This window comes from Centroberyx affinis, unplaced genomic scaffold (genome assembly GCF_046629955.1).
Source record: "Centroberyx affinis isolate AG114_WGS23_722 - 3 ecotype Tasmania unplaced genomic scaffold, CSIRO-AGI_Caff_v1 ptg000637l_1, whole genome shotgun sequence".
Classification (NCBI taxonomy): domain Eukaryota; kingdom Metazoa; phylum Chordata; class Actinopteri; order Beryciformes; family Berycidae; genus Centroberyx; species Centroberyx affinis.
In genome coordinates, this window is record NW_027279263.1 from 178838 (window position 1) to 200000 (window position 21163).

The window sequence follows — 21163 nt, forward strand, 5'->3', positions numbered from 1 at the left end:
CATCTTACATCCAAAGTAGTAAGAGTTTGGAGCAAGAACAGAAAATGGTGTAGTCATTAGGTTTTTTTCAAGGTTGGACACCTAATGCAAACATGGATATGGATTTCACCTGTAACAGCCATGCAGAAAATATAGCATAGCACTTGTGATGTTTAAATATGAAAAATGTTAACTTTTTTCAAATTTATGGATCATAAGTTTGATGCTTAACATTTAGAAATGCAGCAACAATAGAAACAGTGATTTAATGTAAATGCAGAGATTTTCATTTTTCATTGAAAAAAAAATGTTTGGCTCCATTTACTCGTAATGCCCCCCCTACAAGTGTATATTCCTAATAGTTTACACCAGTTTAGAAGCATTTTCCCCAATCAAATGAGAATAAGGTCAAACAGATTTCAAAAGATTATACAGGTGAACTCCTCCCATGCAATTATTCTATAATAACCTAAATATAAAGGACTGTTAAATGGCTACGCAATTTTATTACAACCGTCATCAAAGCACTTAAGTGTGCATTAACCGAAATTGACTGCTACTAGAATAGAATAGTAGACTCTACTGCTGCGCATTGTGACAGTTAAGTAACAAGCCAGACGGTGGTGCCAAAGGCTAGTAAGTAAAGTTAGATAACCGTTCTGTCATTCAGACAGCCTGTTCTTTTGGGTATGCCGATTAGGTTGGATGACTGCAAGATTTTTTAAATAATTCTTTACGCTATTAAACACACTGCTGACTTCCCAGTCAGTCTTTTTTTAGATGGGACACCTGCAGGAATTGGTCAGAGAAATGCTCTGAAGGGGAATTTTCACCTCCATTTTTTTTTAAGTGTGGCATGTTGTCAAAATCAGCTAGTGCGAATCGCGATGTTAGCTTATGTGCATTGTCTGCCGTTGCGTTATCAAATTAATCAATACGCGATAGATGATGAGTAACCACTTGTAATTGGAATTCATGCCATTAACGCAGCCCAGAAGGGAAACAGACGGCGGGGTCGCTATGCCACAGGCGCATCTGTCTGAGCGCTGGAGGGCTTTGTAGCTCTTTCTCCGCATGTGGTCTATTGAACACAAACAACCAATAAGCTGTGCTCATCATCTCTGACATTTGGATTGTTTAGTGAGTGACTTTAAACCTGTCATACCCAACTCCTAATTAGAAAACAAAGAACATTAAAAATAACGCAGGGTTGCAAGGTGTCGTGCGTTTTTACGCAGCACTATGGCCAAAAAGAAACTGTTGACCTTGCCGTGCATGGGATGTACAAAACATAATTACTTGATTCAAAGGATGTGAAAGATGTTCTTATTAACCTAAACATGTTTGATCTCTCGCAGTGCCCTCACACTGAAACACCTTACTTTCACAAAGGGGCAACTGTTCGTGCGTCTTTACGCAGCAAGTGGAGCTCTCTCAGAACCGCAATTTAACTTAGAAATGTAGGCAGTCCTCCATATTATATAATGGAAATTGTATTGGACTGTAGGAGCGCAGAAGGAACGCGTCAATAAATTATGTTAATCAGTCAGGACAGATTTGGAGGCGTGTTGTTGCCGTAATAACGAGGGGGAGCACGCCTGCACAGTGGAAAAGCATTCGCCCCGAGTGGTAATGCTGTCTCTACTACATGTACGTTACCTACTATTTTCCCAGTCTGTCTTTCCATTTTACTGTTCATAATAGCAATTTGCTTGGCAGTATACAGTGGCGAGGGTTGGTGCAACAAGTTTGCAGGAGCCACAACAAGCCGTGACACAGGTTGCCTTGCTTCGGCTCCGGGCAGAGCGGAGTGGGCTCCAGTCATCTGTCTGTCGCTGTCACCAGAACTCACTGTACGTGAACGCCGCGTCGCAGGCACACAAGACATAACAGAGTGCCATAATTTCGTGACTCCGTGCCAGATGCAGATTGCTCCCAACAGTGCATAGTTAAAACGTAGTTATGGAGACTGCGGAGGCAAGAGGAGCATCTAAGTGCGTGGATAAAATGGAGAGAGAAGTGGCGCCTGAGAAGCGACAATATTGCCGCACAACAGTGCTGAACATTATCTCGTCTTTATGTTCAGTGGCGTCCATTGCCTTTTGCGTTTTTCTGTGTATTAACACAGCAGACATCAAGAACCGGGTTGTGGATTTGGAGAGTGGAAATGGCGAGCACACCTTTATTCGTCCCGCTGGCTACTCCATGGATGATTTTAATTCATTGATTCAAGCAAGAGTGGATAAGCTGCTCTCACAGGTAAGATGCATCCTTTGGCTCTTGCACTTGCTCTCCTTGAGTAAATTGTCTTCACCAGGTTGCCTGGCTATGACCTGGTCACTATTTAAATTAGCAAATATCCGTGTAGGCATTGCTCACAATAATTGAATTTTGTTTCTTAACCAGCATGTGCATATAAATGAAAATGGCTTTTTTTTTTTTTATTTCAGCGCTCCTATGAAAATTTTGCCAAGATACGGATTGCCCGACAAGCAACACCTGAATGCAATTGTCCCCCAGGTAAACGGCAATTACCACTAATTACTTTTTGCAGCACATTCCTGACATGTTGTGTGATTGCCTACATGATGGATTTGAAACCTGACTTTGACAAGAGTTGGTTTGAGGGTAAAAGGATGGAATATGCTGCACAGGTTCTTGGTTTAGTTCATTGAAACACATGACACAGAGCTGTTCCCCTGTATTGTGCTGATAGTTTGGGAGGGGGGGCTGTGAAGGATGCAGACAGCTGATTGACCACTACACTAAACAGAAAGAATGGTATTTAACAGTGGCCTATACATAGAAGCGCTGAGAGGTTGTCTGACTAGTGGTGTTGCCTGCTCACTTGTCCTCTTACAAGCCACTTGAAATTCACAATTTCCACCAGCAGATGGAAACATTTATTTCTTCAGTCTGGGTCAAAATTCTGATAATTTTGGGGATAAAATCAAGGTTGTATTAGTGCATCTTAGTAGAATATTTTTTTCTATGCCGCCACAGGGAATGCTGCAGACTTTCAGTAAACAAGTCAGTTTTTTGTGCCTCCAAGGATATTTAAATTTGTTTTAATGAGCGTTCACTACTATATTCCTCATAGTCGGAGAGGAGAGAGAGGAGTTTATCTTGCCCCTGAATCTGTAATTTCATCAATTCGCTGCTCCAGTGAGAGTGAACTGCAGAAGAGGGAAAAAGTGACTTAGAGGGCTGGTGGATCTTCTGACAATATGGGTACATTCTCTCTTCAGATATGTTATCCTGAAGAAAGAATGAGTTATCCTGAGTTATCACACCCTCACTCAACTCCAGCTGAAGATTTGAGCCAAACTATGTGTCTGGGACAAATTACTAACTGTGCAAAGTGCTACTGTGCCACATTTAACAATTTAGAGTGTTGTCATTGAACCTCAAGCTTGCATTCTGTTCATGAACATAGGTGTCTGCTATGGTTGTGGCGTAGAACTGGGTGGCAGGGTGACCTAGTGGCTAGAGAGTCTTTCAGCTGGAGGATCCAGGTTCAAGTCCTGTCTTGGCATGCATCTACCCTGCTGAAGTGTCCTTGAGCAAGACGCTGAATCCCTGCCAGCTTCAGGGACGCTGCTCTGTAGCTGACGCTGACCTCTGACCTCCCTGCAGGGGGCAAGTAGAGATAGAATTCCCCTATTGTATGAATACAGTAACACACTTAGAGGATTGCAGGAGCTGTTTTACCTTAGAATGAGAGTTATTTTAAACCATGGTAAAGTTTGCACTGTTTATCAGTTACGCTCCATTGCAATCAGAAGTAGGTGAAAGGAGCTTCACCGGGGGAATTTGAAGTGATAATCCTACTCTGGAATGATCTAAAATTCTTAAATTTTCACAAGTGGTTAATCAGTTGCATATGATTCATCTGCTGAGTGGGAATGTCTGATTTAATGAGCCACAAGTACTGGAAGTATTAACCATAATGAGACTCTCACAATCATGGCGCTCTCTGTTCTAAATCCCTATCATATGTGTGCTATTTATTTTCTCCCACCACATTTCTGTTAAGCGCAGAAATAAAACAATGAAAACATTTCACATCAAATGAAGCGCAACAATGCTAAAACCAAGGCGGCACTGAGCTTGATGTTGGAAACTGGCAAAAAGGCAAGCTTTCAAATTTGATTAAATCCTTCATGGCCAGTACTTATCCCTTTGTTTTTGGATTATTTTCGGCCACATACAGTATATACAGAATACATGTATCATTGCCGTCCTTTGAATACATCAGTGGAATATTTTAATGTTGTATTATTCATGTAGTGAAATGTATTGTTCATGCAACTTTGACCATATTTTGTTAATGCTTGCCCAGAGTGGCCTTTTTTTAGGCCAAGTGTCTTTATACTCCGTATGAATGTCTGAATGGGTTCACTCAGTATTTATCCCTGCTCCTATCTGGGAGACCGCCCGTGGCTCAGATGGCCACATGGCCTTTTTCGGGGGAAGACCATAATGTCTTTTTCACAGTCTTCACTTTATTGCTGTCACAAAGATGGAGCGGATGCAAAGATAGAGAAATGGTCCATAGCTTCAGGACATTTTATAGGTTGCTTTCTCAATCAGGGGGAGAGTGTGCCCTAGACAATTTATGTATTCTGAATCATCTTGCTATAACGGGAATCTCTGATCCACTAAGTTATTTCCTGAACCTGTTTCTTAAAGTATATTTCATTTTCTGCTGATGTAAATCTTGTTTTTAAGTGATGTTTTTTTCTGGTGCCATTGCTCATTCTTACACAGTCTCTGGTACCTCCTGCCATTTAGTCCTCACTTATTAGCCTCTCAGTGACTAAGTCGCACCCACTCAGTGTGCCACGCTGTGAAGTGGGTCTCCTTCGAAGTGTGTTAATTGTTTCAGTATTGGCGGGCTGTTTTCCTTTTCATTTTTTGTGTACCTTCCCCTCCCCTGCGATCTGCATTCCAAGCAGGGCCTGTTGTTTAATGGGACCTTAATAAAATGTGTAGTCAGCAAGCGGTGGTGCCTTGCTCTTTCCGTGTTTACTCACCCGTACGCCCCAAACCCCCTCCCTTGGATCCCCTTTGCTCGCTCTATAGCATTACTTGAAGTTAACGCTTCAGAAACCTTGGCAGCTAAACACAGGCCAAAATGCTCTTGAGAAAAGTACAACATACAACATGAACATGTAATGCGGGACTTTGTTTTTCCCCTATTAACGCGGGGTCCTGTTCATGGTTTTCAAATGCAAAGGGTCACCAGGAGGTCACATCAGCTGGCTTTTTACTCTTGATATTTAAAAATGCAAGCATGAGCAGATGCAACAATATCTATGGGGCTTGCTTTGTCAAGTACAGATTTTAGTCAGCTGCTATTACACAGTAGCTACTGCTTGCTGTCATTTTCATCAGCAGCAGCGAGATGCAAAACTACACACTCGGCCCACAGCATTCCTGTCAAACCATGCAGGGGAATCACTCCTTTTCAACTCCCTGTGACTATGTTGGGTTACGCTCTCCCTTTCCCCCTCACAAGGCGTGTAATCCCAGTGGGCTGATACAGTTACAGTCGTGCCAATCTCCTCAGATATCCTCGACTTGATGGACAACTCAAACCGGTAATTAATCTCTGACAGGTTCTGAATTAAGCCCTCTGTGTGGTTTGGTGCTGGGAGGTGCATCAATGGCCGTGTAATTACTGAGTGCTAGGTAAGGCGAAGCAGACTTCCAGCTAGCCATTGCAGCCAGCTGCTTTTGGTTAGGTAGTAAGCCAGGGAAGGCTGCCTTGGTGAGCAAGTAAGACTTGAGACATACGATGGAGCCTGGGAGCCCAGTGGGGGGCAACCTGGCCTAGAGTCAATGGTGGTACCCGCTGTTCAGAGGCGGGGTGTGTGTGAGAGAGGAAAGGGAAGCATTAGCATTATGATTGCCTACTTCTACATGTGTAATGCATGAATGTAATGTACTGTACGCAGTATGAATACAGTCATGCAGGCATCGTTCTAATCATGGCATTTTGTGGACGAAAAGACCCTACTCACTCAGCACAGAATTTACATCAATCCCGGTTAATTAATGTGACGTGATTCATCATGATGAGTCATCTGATGTGGCACATTCGCCCTAATTCTCAGTTCTCACACAAAGTTTATTATTAAGGCCAGGATGCTGGAAATAGCACAAGTACCCTCTTTAAACCTTTGACACAGCAATTTTTTTTATAGGGGATGAGGATGAATGCCAACTGACCGCATCGGTAATGACTGCAGGGTTTGAAAGGGCGCCACACATTTTCTCCATTCACTGTACGTTAACCTGAGGGGACATTCTAAATAGGGAGGCAAGAAAAGAAAGATGGCATGATTTTTATATGAGCAATGTCACAACAGCACGCTGTGCTGAAGATTGAAGTACCTCAGGCTGCTATAAAATAGTGGGAAGGGAGAATGGGGACAGGAATAAAGGCTATAGGAATAAAGGAGAATAGAAATGCTCATGCCTAATGGTTCGGCTCATGCGTCCTTGAACAGTTCCTGGCAGTGAACCTCAAAAGTCATTTTGTATGGAAGAAAGTAGAGAGACTGGAGATCCTGTCCTGGCTATTTCTACAGTTACTGCTTGGAGATGAATGCAGGGGTTTCCATGACCACAACATAACGGCACACCCCGCAATTGAATTAAAGAATTGCCCCCTTTTTGTTTGACACGCAGTTGCTCCAACAAAAAAATTTTAAGCTTTGCGGTTGTTAGAAAATGTTTTTTTTTTGCAAGGTTTCATTGTAATCTCTGCATCATTAAAGCATAAACTTGGATAATGAGATTTGAGCTATTAAAGGTGGAGCAGAATGATCCAGTGTGGTTTTATGCCTTTACGTTTGGCGGGACAGAGCTTCACTAAGCTCTTAGCCAATGAATGTCACCCACTCTTTGATTGCAATTGAATGGTTCTCCTGTAAGATGTGCTGCATTCAAACTACGTTTCTCTTGGCTCTGTGTGTCTACTCATGCATGATGTTTGACTGAAGGCCCGAGAGAGGGTGGGAAAGTATTCTGTGCATTGCTGGTCACATTGTTGTTTTATGTAGATGCTTTGTTGTCTCTTGGCCCTGGATAGAAGATGCAAGATAAGATAATTTGTTATTTAAATTTTGAGGAAAAAATGTAAGAAGCATCGGTTTAGTGGGGCTGGCGAGTATCTGGGTGTCTTTGCATCAAACGGGACATTCAAAGGACACTTTGGTGGTGATGACACGACAATGAATCGCTGCTGTCGACCCTCCTTGATGCTCCTTCTCCCTGGATCCAGTGGCTTGCCTCCTGGGCCTCTCTGTCAGAGTTGGGTGGCAAATCTCTCACAAAAGAAGGCTCACACACACACTCCGGCCACATCCGCTGGCTGGCCTCTGACACTGGATTGAAAGTTCCAGTCACCCTCACACTAAAGTCTCCTTTGTAATGGCTTAAGCTCACCTCCCCTCACAATCCCACAGACTCATCACTGACCCACCATGGTTCAAAGAGAGTGTGATAGTCAGAGGGAGCTGATTTAAATATGACATCCCTCTCAAACAGATGGTCCACTATTCAGTATGGTGATGGAGCTTTCTGCTCTCTTTCTGTGACTTGAGGAAGAAATAGTTTCAGGCCACTGCAGTTTTTGAGAAACTTTCTCAGTGGACTTAGACAGACCAGTACTCAAGTAATCTAATATTCACATGATTTTAATGTTAACTTGTGGAAGATTTTAATTTCTGCATTCCCCTGAAAATGTATTTTGCATATTCTATCCCCCATCTGCATATTTCCTGTTTATTTTATAACCTTTTCTCACTGAAGGTCTGCTAATGGAACTTTGGTATAGTCAGGATTTGCTGTTTGCCAAGCATCGTCGGCATGACTCAAGCAATATGGCATGCATGCAAATTCAAACAGTACACAAGGGTCTGTTACTCACTGCTCTCTGATTGAGAAAATAACTAAGTCCCCAACGCCCGTCTCCATCAAACAATTCTCATTTTCAGTTGTTATGGATGCAAGAACGAATTTCCAGTGTCTGTCAACAATTTGAAATCACAAGCGAGCGTGATGATGCCAGTGTGCACTCCTATCATGGAAATTCTGGGCTCCAGACAAGCAAAGAGAACGAGGCGCCCCGAGGCACTCCCCACATGCTTAGGCCCTTCTCTCCTACCCCCCTCTTCCTCGCAGCCTGTGGCTTTGTGCCCCAGGCCTTTTAGCCCCAGCAGGCACGGAGGGTGGGGGTGGGGGTGGGGGGTTACAGATGCTGCTGTTCTGTACTCCATCAGCCTAATAAGAACAGGCACTACAAATAAAACGAGCTGGTGTGCAAAAAAACATGCAAAACGTGCCATGGCAGGAAGCTATATTTTTGCCAACGTGTGCCTGACATGCAAACTATGGTTAATATGGTCTTGCCACCATTCATGAGTATCCCCAAAAACATGTCTTTAATTTTCAAAAAATAATGAGCAGATGGCACATACTCAATCTGTGTATGATATTTGTGTTTTTTATGAAGAGGATATACGTATTCATCATTTAAGTCCATAGATTGAGAGCAGCATCACTTGAGAGCTGTTGGATATTTTATTCTGTTCTTTAATCAATTAAAAACTGCCTTTTGACACCTCCAAGTAATTTGTTTTCATTTAGGTCCTAAACTTCAAGCTTGAGAGATGGACTGTCTGGATTGATGTTTATGAAGTATATATGAATGCAGACCCACACGTTTTTCCAGTCAGATCAATATGAATGAGGTGATGAGGAGCATAGCAAAAATGCACAAGTTACACAAAAGTTATACGGAACTGCATGAGTTTTTCAACAGATGGCAATCCTTGAATAGACACTTGATTTAAACTCTTTTGTTTCTCCCTTTTGTATAAAGACAGAGTCTAAAACAAATTCATGTAAGACAACGTAATGCAAACACAGCTTTGCCAGTAATCCTTTCGGTGAACATTTATTTACAGTGGTTGCTGAACAATTATTAGGGCTGACATTTCAGAGTGTCCCCTTTTCAATTTTAAAACCATTTAGTCTCAGCAAAAGCAAGCAAGCAATCCCTCAAACAATCCAAAGACAACAGGGATCTGGGCGATTTCTCAAAGTGGAAAAAGTGAAGCGAACAAATGAGGTTTGCTCAGCAGCCGACCAACTGATGTACGCTCCCAGACTCCCCCGGGGCGCCACCAAGAGGTCGACCTCAAAGAGAAAAGGTTGGATCCAACTGTTGGCCTTTCCTGTCCATCGGGCCACACACCATTAGACTTCCAGTGTGTTTGTCAGTGAAGGGGACCCTCCTCATTTCTCCTCGCCCTTTCCCTCTCTCCTCCCACATGTTCGCTTTGAGATACAGGAATGTCCTGTGGCTTGTGCCCCCCTCCCCACCACCACTCACCAGGGGACATGTACTCTGCCAGGCAGCTTTTCCTCGTCGAAGCTGTGCTAAATGTGACGTGAAATATGAGTCATGTAGTCGATCTGAAAGGGTAATAAACACACCAAGCAAACACAGGAGCGCACGTGCATGCACACACACACACATACAGGCTCACTCTCATGGACACGCTGAACCCCCCAAATATGCACACTTGCATATGAGCTCACACATACACACATACAACACAGAAACATGCAGTCGTGTGACATCCCTGACATTCCTAGTTGTAGTCTTTGTAACTTGATCAATTAACGCCATTTATACCCAATTTTCTCAAAAAGCTGTGGTGTTCAAAATGGTAGAATGTGGTCTAATCAAGGTCTAGGTAATGGTATTTTTGCTAAATATTTATGAAGATACTTTTTTTTTCTTTTCCACTTAGCAGCCAATAATTCCAAAACATACAACAAGTCAATTACTTGGACTCAAAAATACAATGCATTTGTCCATCATCCATTTATCCATTGACAAGTGGTGACTGGCCAATTGAAGGTACCTGTGGATGTATATGTGCCCATACATCTCAGTCAGTGTCAGTAAGGATGACCTCATGAGCAAAGAGTTGCCTCATGGTCTGTTGTAGCGTGACTGTTGCTTTCAGGGGCCCCTCCACTTGTATCTGATGAAGAGGAGGGTAAAAACAGCTGTGTAAGCCACAGTTAAGGCCTGGAAAACCCAGCGGTGAGACAGGCAACCCTTTGCACTTTAATTTAATAGGACGGTCATTTGATATGGGCCATGCAGGCTAGACGGCTGGTTAAATTGTAATTTTCGACAGCTTGATAAACGGTGCCGATGCTCCATATGGCGGCCTGAAAATAGGTTTGTCTAATTTCTAGTCTTAGATGGATAATGGCACTCGTCTGAGACTGTGACATACAGTACGTGGTGTGTGTGCATGTGTGTACTTGCATTGCTGTACTTGGGTGGACCAGTTTTGAATTATGGACATAAGATGTAAGGACTTTGGGGAGGTGAAGATATTTTGGCCTGTCTTCACTCTCAAAAGCAGCCATTTCAAGGTTAGCCGTTAGATTTAGGATTAGAGGTTAACCTTCTGAAGTCACAGTTATCGCCCCCAATAACAAACAGCCAGTCTTTTTGTTGGTAAACAAAGGCCAAATTCAATGTGTAGCAAAATTGCAAAAATGACCTTAGACTCCAGAGTTAAGCATGTAGTGGTGAAGGTTCAGGTAGGGGAAAGTGGGTTAGGGAATTAATTGAATCCATGGAAGGAAATCATTCTGGATGCAATATATGTATGACGTATGTGTGTTTGTGTATGTGCACATGTAGACCACTGGTGAAGAGAAATATGACTATGTTTGAAATAACTCAACGTTTTATTTTGAATTGATTTTAAAGTAATGGCGCTGCATTCTCTGCTCCAGTTGAAAGAGTGCACACAGTAAAAGACAGCAAAGATTATATCAGTTAATGCTGCAGTTCATCTGGATTCATGTTGTTTTTACTCTGAGGTTGATGGGTTGTTTGTGTGCACTCATGCAGCGGTGTTTGTTGGTTTTAATGAATCAGGCTTGCTGCTTGAAAATGTTATGAGATTGTAAATCTGATACCTCATGCATATTTTATACATTTCCCTTGTAAACATAAAAGTATAATGTTAATTTATGCTCAATGTAACCTCCAAATAATGCACAGACACACAAAAAAACTGTAATCTGAGTAGCCTTTTAAGACTTCCATGTATCCCATTTATTTATATCAATGCATTTTTTTCTGAAATGACCCAAATCCACTACTTTGGACCACTTTCTCTTATATGGGTTTTATCTGAGCTGTGTCTTGCATGTGATTTTTTTTAATTTTTGTATTGTTGCCCAAAGTGCAAAAGTAATACTATGTAGTTCTGCTCCATCGTCTACCCACACTCATTAGAAAAGCTCAGAATACAGGCTCAACCTGCCTCATGTCCCTTTTTAAATTTTGTTGACAGCTCCTTACTCCTGACATAACGTTTATACAAGGCAAGGTCCGTGCCGCCTTCACGTCAGTCCAGGTTGCTGCGATAGTGACAGAGTTGAAAACAAGTGGGGGATATGACGGTGAAGGCGGTGCCTCTCTGAAACACAGGCATTGTTATCAGAGCTGCCCTATATCTGCTGACCTTTTTGACTCCCCACTCAATCACCATGACACACCGCAAGGCCCGTTGGGATCCAGATTAATGAGCCACCTCCCAAGAGCCATGCTGCTATCTCAAGCAATTTCACATCTCAAGTGATTCTCTTACTCCTTATTGCAATAAGAAGTTGACTGTCTCAACAAGTTATTAACTCCTATACTAAAAATCCTATACAAGCGAAGGTTGGAGCATGTTGGGAGGTGTGATAATTGAAAATTAGAAAGTAACACAGCTACTACAGCTGACTGGTGACAGGTTGTAGTGGATCAAACCTATATGTCTTTCAGCATACCCTCATGTTCAGTCAGAGCCAACTATTTGCCCATGAACATTCATTATCATGCATTTCTTTTTGATTGTTGGACAAATGCAAAGGCCAGCCAGAGTTATGGCGCTCAGTTGGAGCAAAGCCTGCAAGTGTAGTTGGTGAGCCCTTTAGGTCTTAAACAACATGACTGAAGAACAAATTTTCACTTGATTTCTGTCTCTCTGTTACACCAGCGGTGATTATTGGCTTATCAAAATTCCCTTAACATTCTCTAAAAGTAGTTATGCCCATGGGAGAATAAAGATCGGCATGCCAAGAATGTTGAGCTTGCAGATCACTGATCTGACTGAGAACTTTCGACATATGCGCGCAGGATTGAGAGGGTTCATTGGATGAGGACAGGGAGCCAATTATGCCTTCAGAAGCCATTAAGAGTTTTGTCATTGGTTGCCTGGGGTCCGCGCACAGATGGTGTGATGAATGATTACGATATTCGTGTCCATAGTTTGAGGCTAGATGTTCAGGGCCGCTGAAATCCTGCTGACAAGAGTGATCGTTGGCGGGAAAACGGACAAGCCGTCTCTTTGCAAAGGTTATGGGCGGTGTACACTATCCCACTGTTGGATTATGAGTTAAATCGGGCCAAGTGTACGGTCAAGGTTATCAGCATTATAAGTCTCTGAAAAAAAATGGTAGTAAGTATCTATCCCTCTTAGCAGATACACAGGGTGTCAGCATGACTGATTTGAAGTGCTTCAGGTAGCGACTATCTCTTTCTCAGTGTTAAACAGCAGAAAAAAGATGAGTAGGGATCCATCACCATGCCCTTGACCTTGGAAATAAATTACTTTCCCAGCAATCTCCTAGCCTTTGCTGCCACTATTGAACATCAGAGCCTTTTTAATAGCCATAGGAAGAGATTATGGAGAACAGACACGACTTTGTATGTTTCAGTATAGTAATTTATTGAATATGACATGACAGGCCAGTAGTTTTGGACTTATTATATTTGGTGCCCTAAGGCGGGATTTTGGACAGCACTATGGTTTATCTTTCCAACAGAACCAAATGCATGTGTAATGTGTTGATTTTAGGACTACAAACCATTTCATAAAACTTGTGACATTTTATTGTAGAATCACAGTTACTCCACACACCGACCCCCAAACTGCTTGGCGGTTTTCAGCTTGCCCAAATGCTTCTACTGTTGAAAACATTTTGTTCCTTTCATGTACGACAAAACAAATGGGAGGGAAACTCTCTGCACACATTTGGGTTTGCAGTCAGATCCCTAGAGTGGTAGACTTGTTCATACACTCTTGCCTGGCTATCCCCAACGCAATTATTCATACACTATTGTCTGGCTATCCCTCCTGTGAACTTGAAGTCATTTTTTCAGTTGTAGGTCAGTCAGGGGGAGTTGGCATCGCGTCTGTATTACTCCAAATGTCAGACCCCAATAAGGTGAGGGTGTAGGTTTCGTCTGAGAGGGAGCAGGGAATAACACAACATAACTCAATGAAACTCAAGAGTTAAACCAAAAATGCACTGGGCTGCATGGAGTCCCATAGGAATTAAGGCACTTTTGCTCATGAATCTCATACCCATAAATCTAAATTTTGTCAGTCGTAGATTCAGTTGCAGTTTAAGTGAATGCTGTTGAACTGAATGAAGCTGAAAACACTTCTAAAAGCCCTCTAATCCAAAGTAAACACAGTTCACATATGATTAATCTAGACTATTCTAATCTAGAAAATCAATAGTTATTGTAGCCAATCCCTATTGTAGGGGATGTTAAGGGCAAAGGGGAAAAGTCTTAATTTTATTATGCAAAATGTCTTCTCAGCAAATTTCCCTGGCTTATCCTCCAGTCATCCTTTTTTGCACTGGTGCGAATATACTAAAATATTTCACCTTAATGCAAGATGACTGAAAATCATGACCACCCTCTACATCTCCATTACCTTGAAGTGTTAGGTTCGGTGACGTATGCGGTTGTGGCCTCCTAGGTTGTGTTTTTACTGGTGGCAAAGCAAAGCAAGCCGACATCAGCGTGCCGGATATGAAGCTACCTCTGAGAGGTGCTGCCCGAGGCAGGGCACAGCGCTGACAGAGGTCAGGGCTGCAACTACCAAATCACTACTGAGGTTTAGGTTGCAGCATTGGGCACAATGTTTACAGTAGAAGGCTTTGCTAAATAAATCAGTTTTGAAGAAGACTGTATAGCTCTTGTCCACATAGTGTGATTTTAGTCATTACATAACCCTCTGATCTGAATCTCACTAAGAAAGACTAAAAGATATGTGCCAAATTTAATATTTTACAATTTTCTGGGAAATAGTTTGTATTTGTGGATGCATGTTGGCTTTTAGAATAGCACAAAGACAAAAGTCTGTGGTATTGGCATGCCAATAGGGCAGGGGGCTAACCTGTATGACAGGAGGGAAGGGGACAATTTTTGAGAGCTTGCTAGAGTAGCAGAAGAAGAGAGGTTGTGTCTAACACCCCTCTCTCTTTATAGTCTGCTCCAGGTAGACTGCTCCCCTCCGGCCTGTTCTCGGATTAGCGCGTGCTGGCCAAAGTCAACAAGAGAGGAAGTGGAGAAACTACATCCCTCATTCTCACCGAGACCGCTAATGCCTCACTAGAGCTAGTGTGAAAGAAGTCAATTTAAGATGTATAATTTGTGTTGACCATGACACAGTTATCAATCTGGCAATCTATGAGGTAGGAATTTTACAACTATAATTTGGGTTTTGAACAGATATTATGCTCTGTGCAGCTCTGCACAGAACATATTCAAGACATTTTGACAGCTTTAGGAGTTGTACATCTACATTTAAGAGGCCAGGAGGGAAGATTTGAAAGTCCTCAAAATGAGGCACATTGCTTGTAAAACAGGTAGTGCAAAAGTCACCAAACAACGTTGTTGAGGCGCTGCTTCCCACCTCTTGATGTCAAAATTGGGTCATGTTCGAGCCCCTTCCCAACCTAACCATGTTTAATTGCTATGTGCGAAAGAATTTCCCATGTGCACACAAACCAGTCAAGTCTGGTGCAGCCTAATAATTGTTCACTTAACTCGCCTCTTTGTGCTGCTGTCTGCACTTTGGCTGCCAAGATTTTTTTCCCCTTTCTGCACTCTTCAAATGAGATGTCCCCTCTAGCAAAGCCCTGATGGCACAGAATGAGCCGGAGCAAAAAGTTCTCTAATTGACAGGGGTTATCCGCTCAAAAATTTTTGCACTGCCCTTTGCTACTGTCCACCACCAAACGAAAGACTTACTTAGCCACTTGATTTCGACCAGGAGCCAAATTGCCTTTTACAAGCAATCTCTGAATCCTGAAGGGCACAAAGGAGACATTTGTCCTTTCCTCTACCAACATGCCCCCTCTCTGCTCCGTCCCTTCTCCTCTTTATCCCGCTCAAAGGCTTTGTCCACTTTCAGTGAGTGGAGCATGGGGAAGCATACTCTTCGGGGTGTATGGCTATTTACTGGGTTTATCGACTGGGCGAGACAAAAAAGTGGCCAAAATAAATAGCAAACCACAAACACGGAACAGACTGGAGTGGAGCAGCTTGCATGTGCGCTGCTGATATGGATCCCCCATGAGAAGGGTCAGGTCACTGAATCCCTCCTCAAACGGGCCTCAGCAAAAAAGATTCATTTGGATTTTTTTTTGCTCTGAAGTTGAAAAAAAATGAGGAAACAAACAGGGTTCTAAGCATGCTCTGCAAAAGAGTTTGAAAAGGAGGTCTGTGACGCTTCAAAATGATAAATTATATAAATGTCTTTGGAGCCCACATTAAATGGTTCATCAAAATAGCAGGCCCTGTGAGAGTTTACTGTGCCTTCTCTGTATAGCAGAGCTTTGATGATAGTAAAGGGAACACTGTTCTATCTGCTGTGACAAAATGTCAAAGTGCTGAAAGGTTTCATCCAAAGTAATTTTCCCTGTGTTGGTGTGTTTTCCCTCCAGTGACCATGCTAGCATGCTGTCAGCATGAGTAACTTTTATTGATTGGTGTTGACTCTTTGATGGCATGGCATTGTCGCGGGCACCTGGGATCCTGCCTACACTCGCCACATCCATAGAAACTGATGAAACTCTAAACCCACCGCAGAGATGAAGCAGGTCAAGCTTTGCCCTATATGGATGTCTTAAAATATCAAATATGTCAGTTAGGGCTTGTAGCTTCTTGTGCTGTTGTGTGTGTATGTGTGTGTGTGTGTGTGTGTGTGTGTGTGTGTGTGGTGATTCAAGCTCAGGTTAGACAGACCGTTGGCATGGCTCCTAGTTCTCACCAAGAAAGCAGCCCCTGTCAGACTCCCAAGAATCCTGGGCTGGAGATGAAACAGAGAAGAGTGTGTGTTTGTGTGTGTATGTATGCATGTGTATGTGTGTACCTATGAACCCTGTGCATCTCTGACTCGCCTGTGCCTCATACCGACATTTCCAACTGGTGTTGGTGTAAACATGGCTGCCAACCACAGCAGGTGTGGGGAGCAGGGGAGGTCTGTGCCTCTTCAACCCCAGGCCAGAGTGAAACCGTCCTGGAGAAAGTCAATATTTGCACACCGTATCAAAGCCGTCCCTGTTTTGTATCACAAACCCTGCTGTACAGAAGCAGGCTTGTCTGTGAATCCAAGAGATGTCAGAGATTCCATACGCAACGGTGGCACTGGTGCAACACATTCTCATAAACGTTTGTGAAATGAGCACAAATTCTGAAACGCGTGTGATTACGTGTTGTGGACACTAATAATGAAAACATGTTCCTCCACCACAAATTGGATTATGTGACAATAGCATGAATCGGACAATACAATTTCACCTGTTCGTCACATGAAAAGGATAGTGATCGGTTAAGTTTAGGTAAGTAAAACAACATGGGTTAAGTTTAGGGTTAAGATTTTGATCAAATTAAAACTACCAAGGACAAATTAAACCTTCACTCACAGTAGAAAACTTCTTAGCATGAGTTGAACCTGGGTTGTTGGAGTTGAAGGGAAATGCATACACCTATCTACCATCCCACCCATATTTCCAAAGTGTTATTTCAATATCAAACTACTCCCTGTTTCTAGTCGTGCCTCCTTCACATAATCCTTTTGTGGTGGGAACACGTATTTCTCTCATTTTTCGTGCACAGAGCATGTATTTGCATTTTAAGACATCCTGCTCAATTCACAAAATTTCGGGAGACCGGCCTGCACCGGTGTCTGGGTGCGTCCCTCCCTGCCTCTTGAAAGTGTGTGGAAAAACACTTACACGGCTTTGCTTTGATTCTCAGTGTGTACAGATGGTTCAGGGGTTTCCATCACAGTCCCTCTCATGTGGTCTGCTAGTCCTGCTCCTGTCTGCCCATCGAAACCGTCCTCTCACAAGTAAACGTCTTGACTCTATCACAGACCGTCTCAGCAAATTTTTGTTTAAACAACCTGAGTTCTAATGAGGGAGTTTATGTAAATTTGCTAAAGTAGGCACCGATTGGTTACTCATACGCCTATCAGAAAGCAACGAAACACAAAATTGAACAGTAAGAAAGGATTATACATTCGGGATGACAGAGTACAGTATGTTGGAAAATGTAGCAGCACACAAATTGCTAAAGTAAACAGGCTCTTGAAAGCCATTACTCAATTATGCAACTGTGAACAGACCACATGAGTCACCGACAGACCAGCATTGGTTAACACTTGGTGAGACACTGTGAAGTCCAATTTAAGACTATGCAATTAGAACTTGAGGATTTGCACCACATTGGTTTTCACACACCTTTTGTATGCCAAGCCAAATCATCCACACTTTTGCTAAAGGTGCCACATTAGCGGGACCTTATTGTAAACACACGGGGCAGCGCTCACCCGTCTCTCCTGTGTTGCACTCTTTTAGTGTCCTTTTATAGCCTCCTTCCTTCCTCCTCACACTCCCCGGTCTTCCGAGGGCCCATGCAGGCACACTGGGGAGCGAGGAAGTCAGCATGCTTCATTAAGTGAACGCGGCACACCACGCATGTCATTGAAAACAACAGAGGCTCTGTTCAGTAAAGAAATGACACTTAGAAATAATACTGAGCCAGAAACGGCCTGGAAGGAATGGCTGATGGTTACAAGGCCTCCAGCTGTGGCTCACAGAGATTTTATTTTCTGTTTGCAAGCTAAATGTGCTGAAAAAAGGCCCAGTTCATTTTCACATGGCTCCTTCATCAGCTTGAACATGAAGACAGGTAGCGTCTACAAGTCTCTAACATGTAGTCTTAATTACTCTTCACAGCAATAGCAGTTGTTGTCATTTAATTAACTTACTTCATATGGTCTTTGTTTACTCCACAGCCAGATCGGTAAAAACAGAATTTGACATAAGAGGATTTAATCACACAGCATTTACTATTCAATACATAATTTCTCAGTACAATCCAGATATGATTTGTCTGACACCCAAATCTTGTTAGGCTGGTATACTTTTATCTGCATATTGTTAATTGAAGAATTTTAATCTGATGGGCCGCGCATTAGCAGATGTTTGAGCTGGAATACCAGAAGAGCATGACAAACTTGAGCAATCATTAAATGGGGGATGAACGCAGCACATGTCCAATGTATCTGGGTGGCAGCCAAGATGGTGGATTAACACCTTTTCTTTAAAATGAGGTGGTGGTGTCACTAAGCTGGCGAAGCCCAGGGCTCACGCATGGAATGAAGTCCAGCTGTGAAAAGTTGTCTTTTAAACTCCAGACATTGGCTAAATATTAAATACTATTTATTATCAAAGGAGCAGTTCCAGAAAGTGCCATGGCAGATAACAGCCTTGGTTCTTTGAATTTTCAGGACACAGTTGTGATAATTGTTCACAATTATTGATATAACTGTTCATGGTAATAGGAATAAACAATTCCTGCAATTTTCATTCTAAGATCATTTTTTGAAATTCACCACCGATGGCGCAGAGAGGGTTTATTATTATATCCTGATAGGACAGCATTCGCCCCATGGGCTTTGTGAATGGACTTGAATTGGGGTTAGGGGGACTGGTAGATGGTGGAGATTGGGAATGAATCCACAGGGACAGGTGCACGTCTGCTGCACCTCCGGGGTGACTGTGCTGGGGGATTAGAGAAGGTGAGAGTGCTGGAGCTCTGCCGCGAGGCCTGTCCCGGCTGCTGCTGTTTAGCCTAGACAGCGCCAGTGAAACAGAAAACAGATGACAGAGAGAGGGGGAGCTGAAAGGCTGGCTTGTGTTCCCTCTGTTTTGTGTCTGTGTTTACCCTGGAGGGGTGTCAGTAGGATATGGCTACCATATTGTGCATGATATTACCCATGCTGCAGCATGGTGTGGCTCCCCCATTTGTCCTGCTTTGCTGGTTATTGTATCATCAGTCAGGCCTAATACATTCTGTAAAATCCAATAACGACTCCTCACTTATTTGTGTCAGAACGTGCCGCAACACAGTTCAACACCCCACTGCTTCCATGCATTTAACCCCTGCAACCCCAGGCTTGTATAGTACTCCCTCCCTATAGTACTCCCTTGTAGTGTCCCTATGAAAATGGAGGCTGAAGCATTTATTTTAATTTATTTGCCAACACGACACAAAATATATAAAACACCTTGGATGGACTAACACCCCTGATGAATTAATACTTAGTCTAAGCAGTTTAGTTATCTTCTAGTTGAAAAATCATTGCTGTGCTCACAGGGGATTCTGACAGTTCAGTCACCTTGCAGCTGTGCAATGGTCCATATCAAGGTGGCTTTGGTAAAGCCTGACAGCCTCAATTAGGACTTGTCTGCCATCTTGCTTTTTGGACAGGCTAAACTGGTAGGTGCCCTAATCCTGCCGGATCACATGTTGTTTTGTTTCAGGATTTTTCAGATGATTTAATGTGCCATTTTTTGCTGCCTCAAAGCCTAGACCCTAAGCTCCATATCCTTGGAGATCTACTCCACTGACTACAGGATACTCTTAGGGGGTTTTCTTTCACCAACCTTAAAAGCCATGGAGCCATTAATATCCAGGCTTGTTCAAGTGGCTTGTGAGTATTGGCAGCTATTGTAGACTCCATTAGGACACAAAAGAGATCTCAGTACTCCCCAATGATCAGTTTTAATATGAACACCATAAGCTTTTCTTTGATACCATGTATGCTTAACTAGTGCTGACAAATACACAGTCAAATGCATGTCAAAAAGAGGTCAGAGTACTACTTGTACTTCATCCATACTTTTAATGTTTTCAGGTGGAGCAGAAAGACAGTACTCCACATTTACCCTGCTAAATTAACATAGTATCTCCAAATGCAGAAAAACATAATCCCTGGCAATAATCAGTTATTCACATGGTTTGTGCATATCTTGTGAGACATGAGATCTGTGAGCACTTAATTGTATGGCCATTATGTAACATTTGTTATTAATAGTGATGAATAAAATATATGAGAGTACATCAATAAAGCATCTCAAGTTTTCTGATTGGCGCTGCTGTTTGAGGTTACGGGGCATTTATAGTGATGAATGCAAGCTGATGAATTAGCCCCAGGTTGCACTGACATGAGGTCACCACACATGCCTGTATGCGGCACCAAGCCTTCAAGGCAGCCACTCAATGTTGACAAGCTCAGCCAAAGCCTGGACAGGCCGGCGGGTGGTTGGGCAGGCAGACAGGCAGACTCTCTGCTGTCTGGCACAGGCGAGGGGGAGAGACAGACGGCCGAGCCATGTTTGACGATTCCCTGAGCTCATCCATCAATCGGCACCTTTCTGAACCCACAAGGCTCTTTGGAGATGCCGCAGATACCACCCTCTGACGTCAGTACTGACAAACAGAAGGGGAAGCTGGGAAATGGCTACCCACTTGTTTATGGTCTGGTTCATTCAGAGTGGACAAGGCCTTTGACCTCAGAGATCTCACACTAGAATTGCGAACCAGAGTGCAGAACAACACTTGAGACTGAAATAGAAACAAGGGGGCAACAAGATTTCAGCCCATCTGTTGTGAGGCTTTAAGTCACAAAGAGATGGTGCTGAAAGAAATCTTAATAGTACTGTTCGCAATATTTGTATTGTAACACTAGAGGAGTTACATCTGCATTGTGTTTTCTCTCCTGCAGGATGAGGTTTATTTTATTTCTGTCAACAGCTTGTGGCTCCTTTTAATCTACAAAGGCATAAAATATATAGAATATGATATTGTTAGTGATATGAATGATAAAGTTGCAATAACAAGATTTCAATTGCTCAAGTATTATCTTCGCTACACCACTTGCAATTCCTGTGCATGTTAAAAGACACTGCGTCATACTTGTGTTATTCTCATGCC

At 42.8% G+C, this 21163-nt stretch overlaps 1 protein-coding gene across 1 annotated transcript in view; it reads left to right on the forward strand.

The window, feature by feature from the left end:
• Nucleotides 1-1941: 1941 nt before the first annotated feature.
• LOC139643641 (collagen alpha-1(XXV) chain) overlaps nucleotides 1942-21163 on the forward strand; it is a 140089-nt gene continuing 120867 nt past the window's right edge. The window contains exons 1-2 of the mRNA XM_071518850.1: nucleotides 1942-2238; nucleotides 2430-2499. Coding sequence (XP_071374951.1) covers nucleotides 1942-2238; nucleotides 2430-2499 — 367 coding nt within the window. The remainder of the gene's footprint in view (nucleotides 2239-2429; nucleotides 2500-21163) is intronic.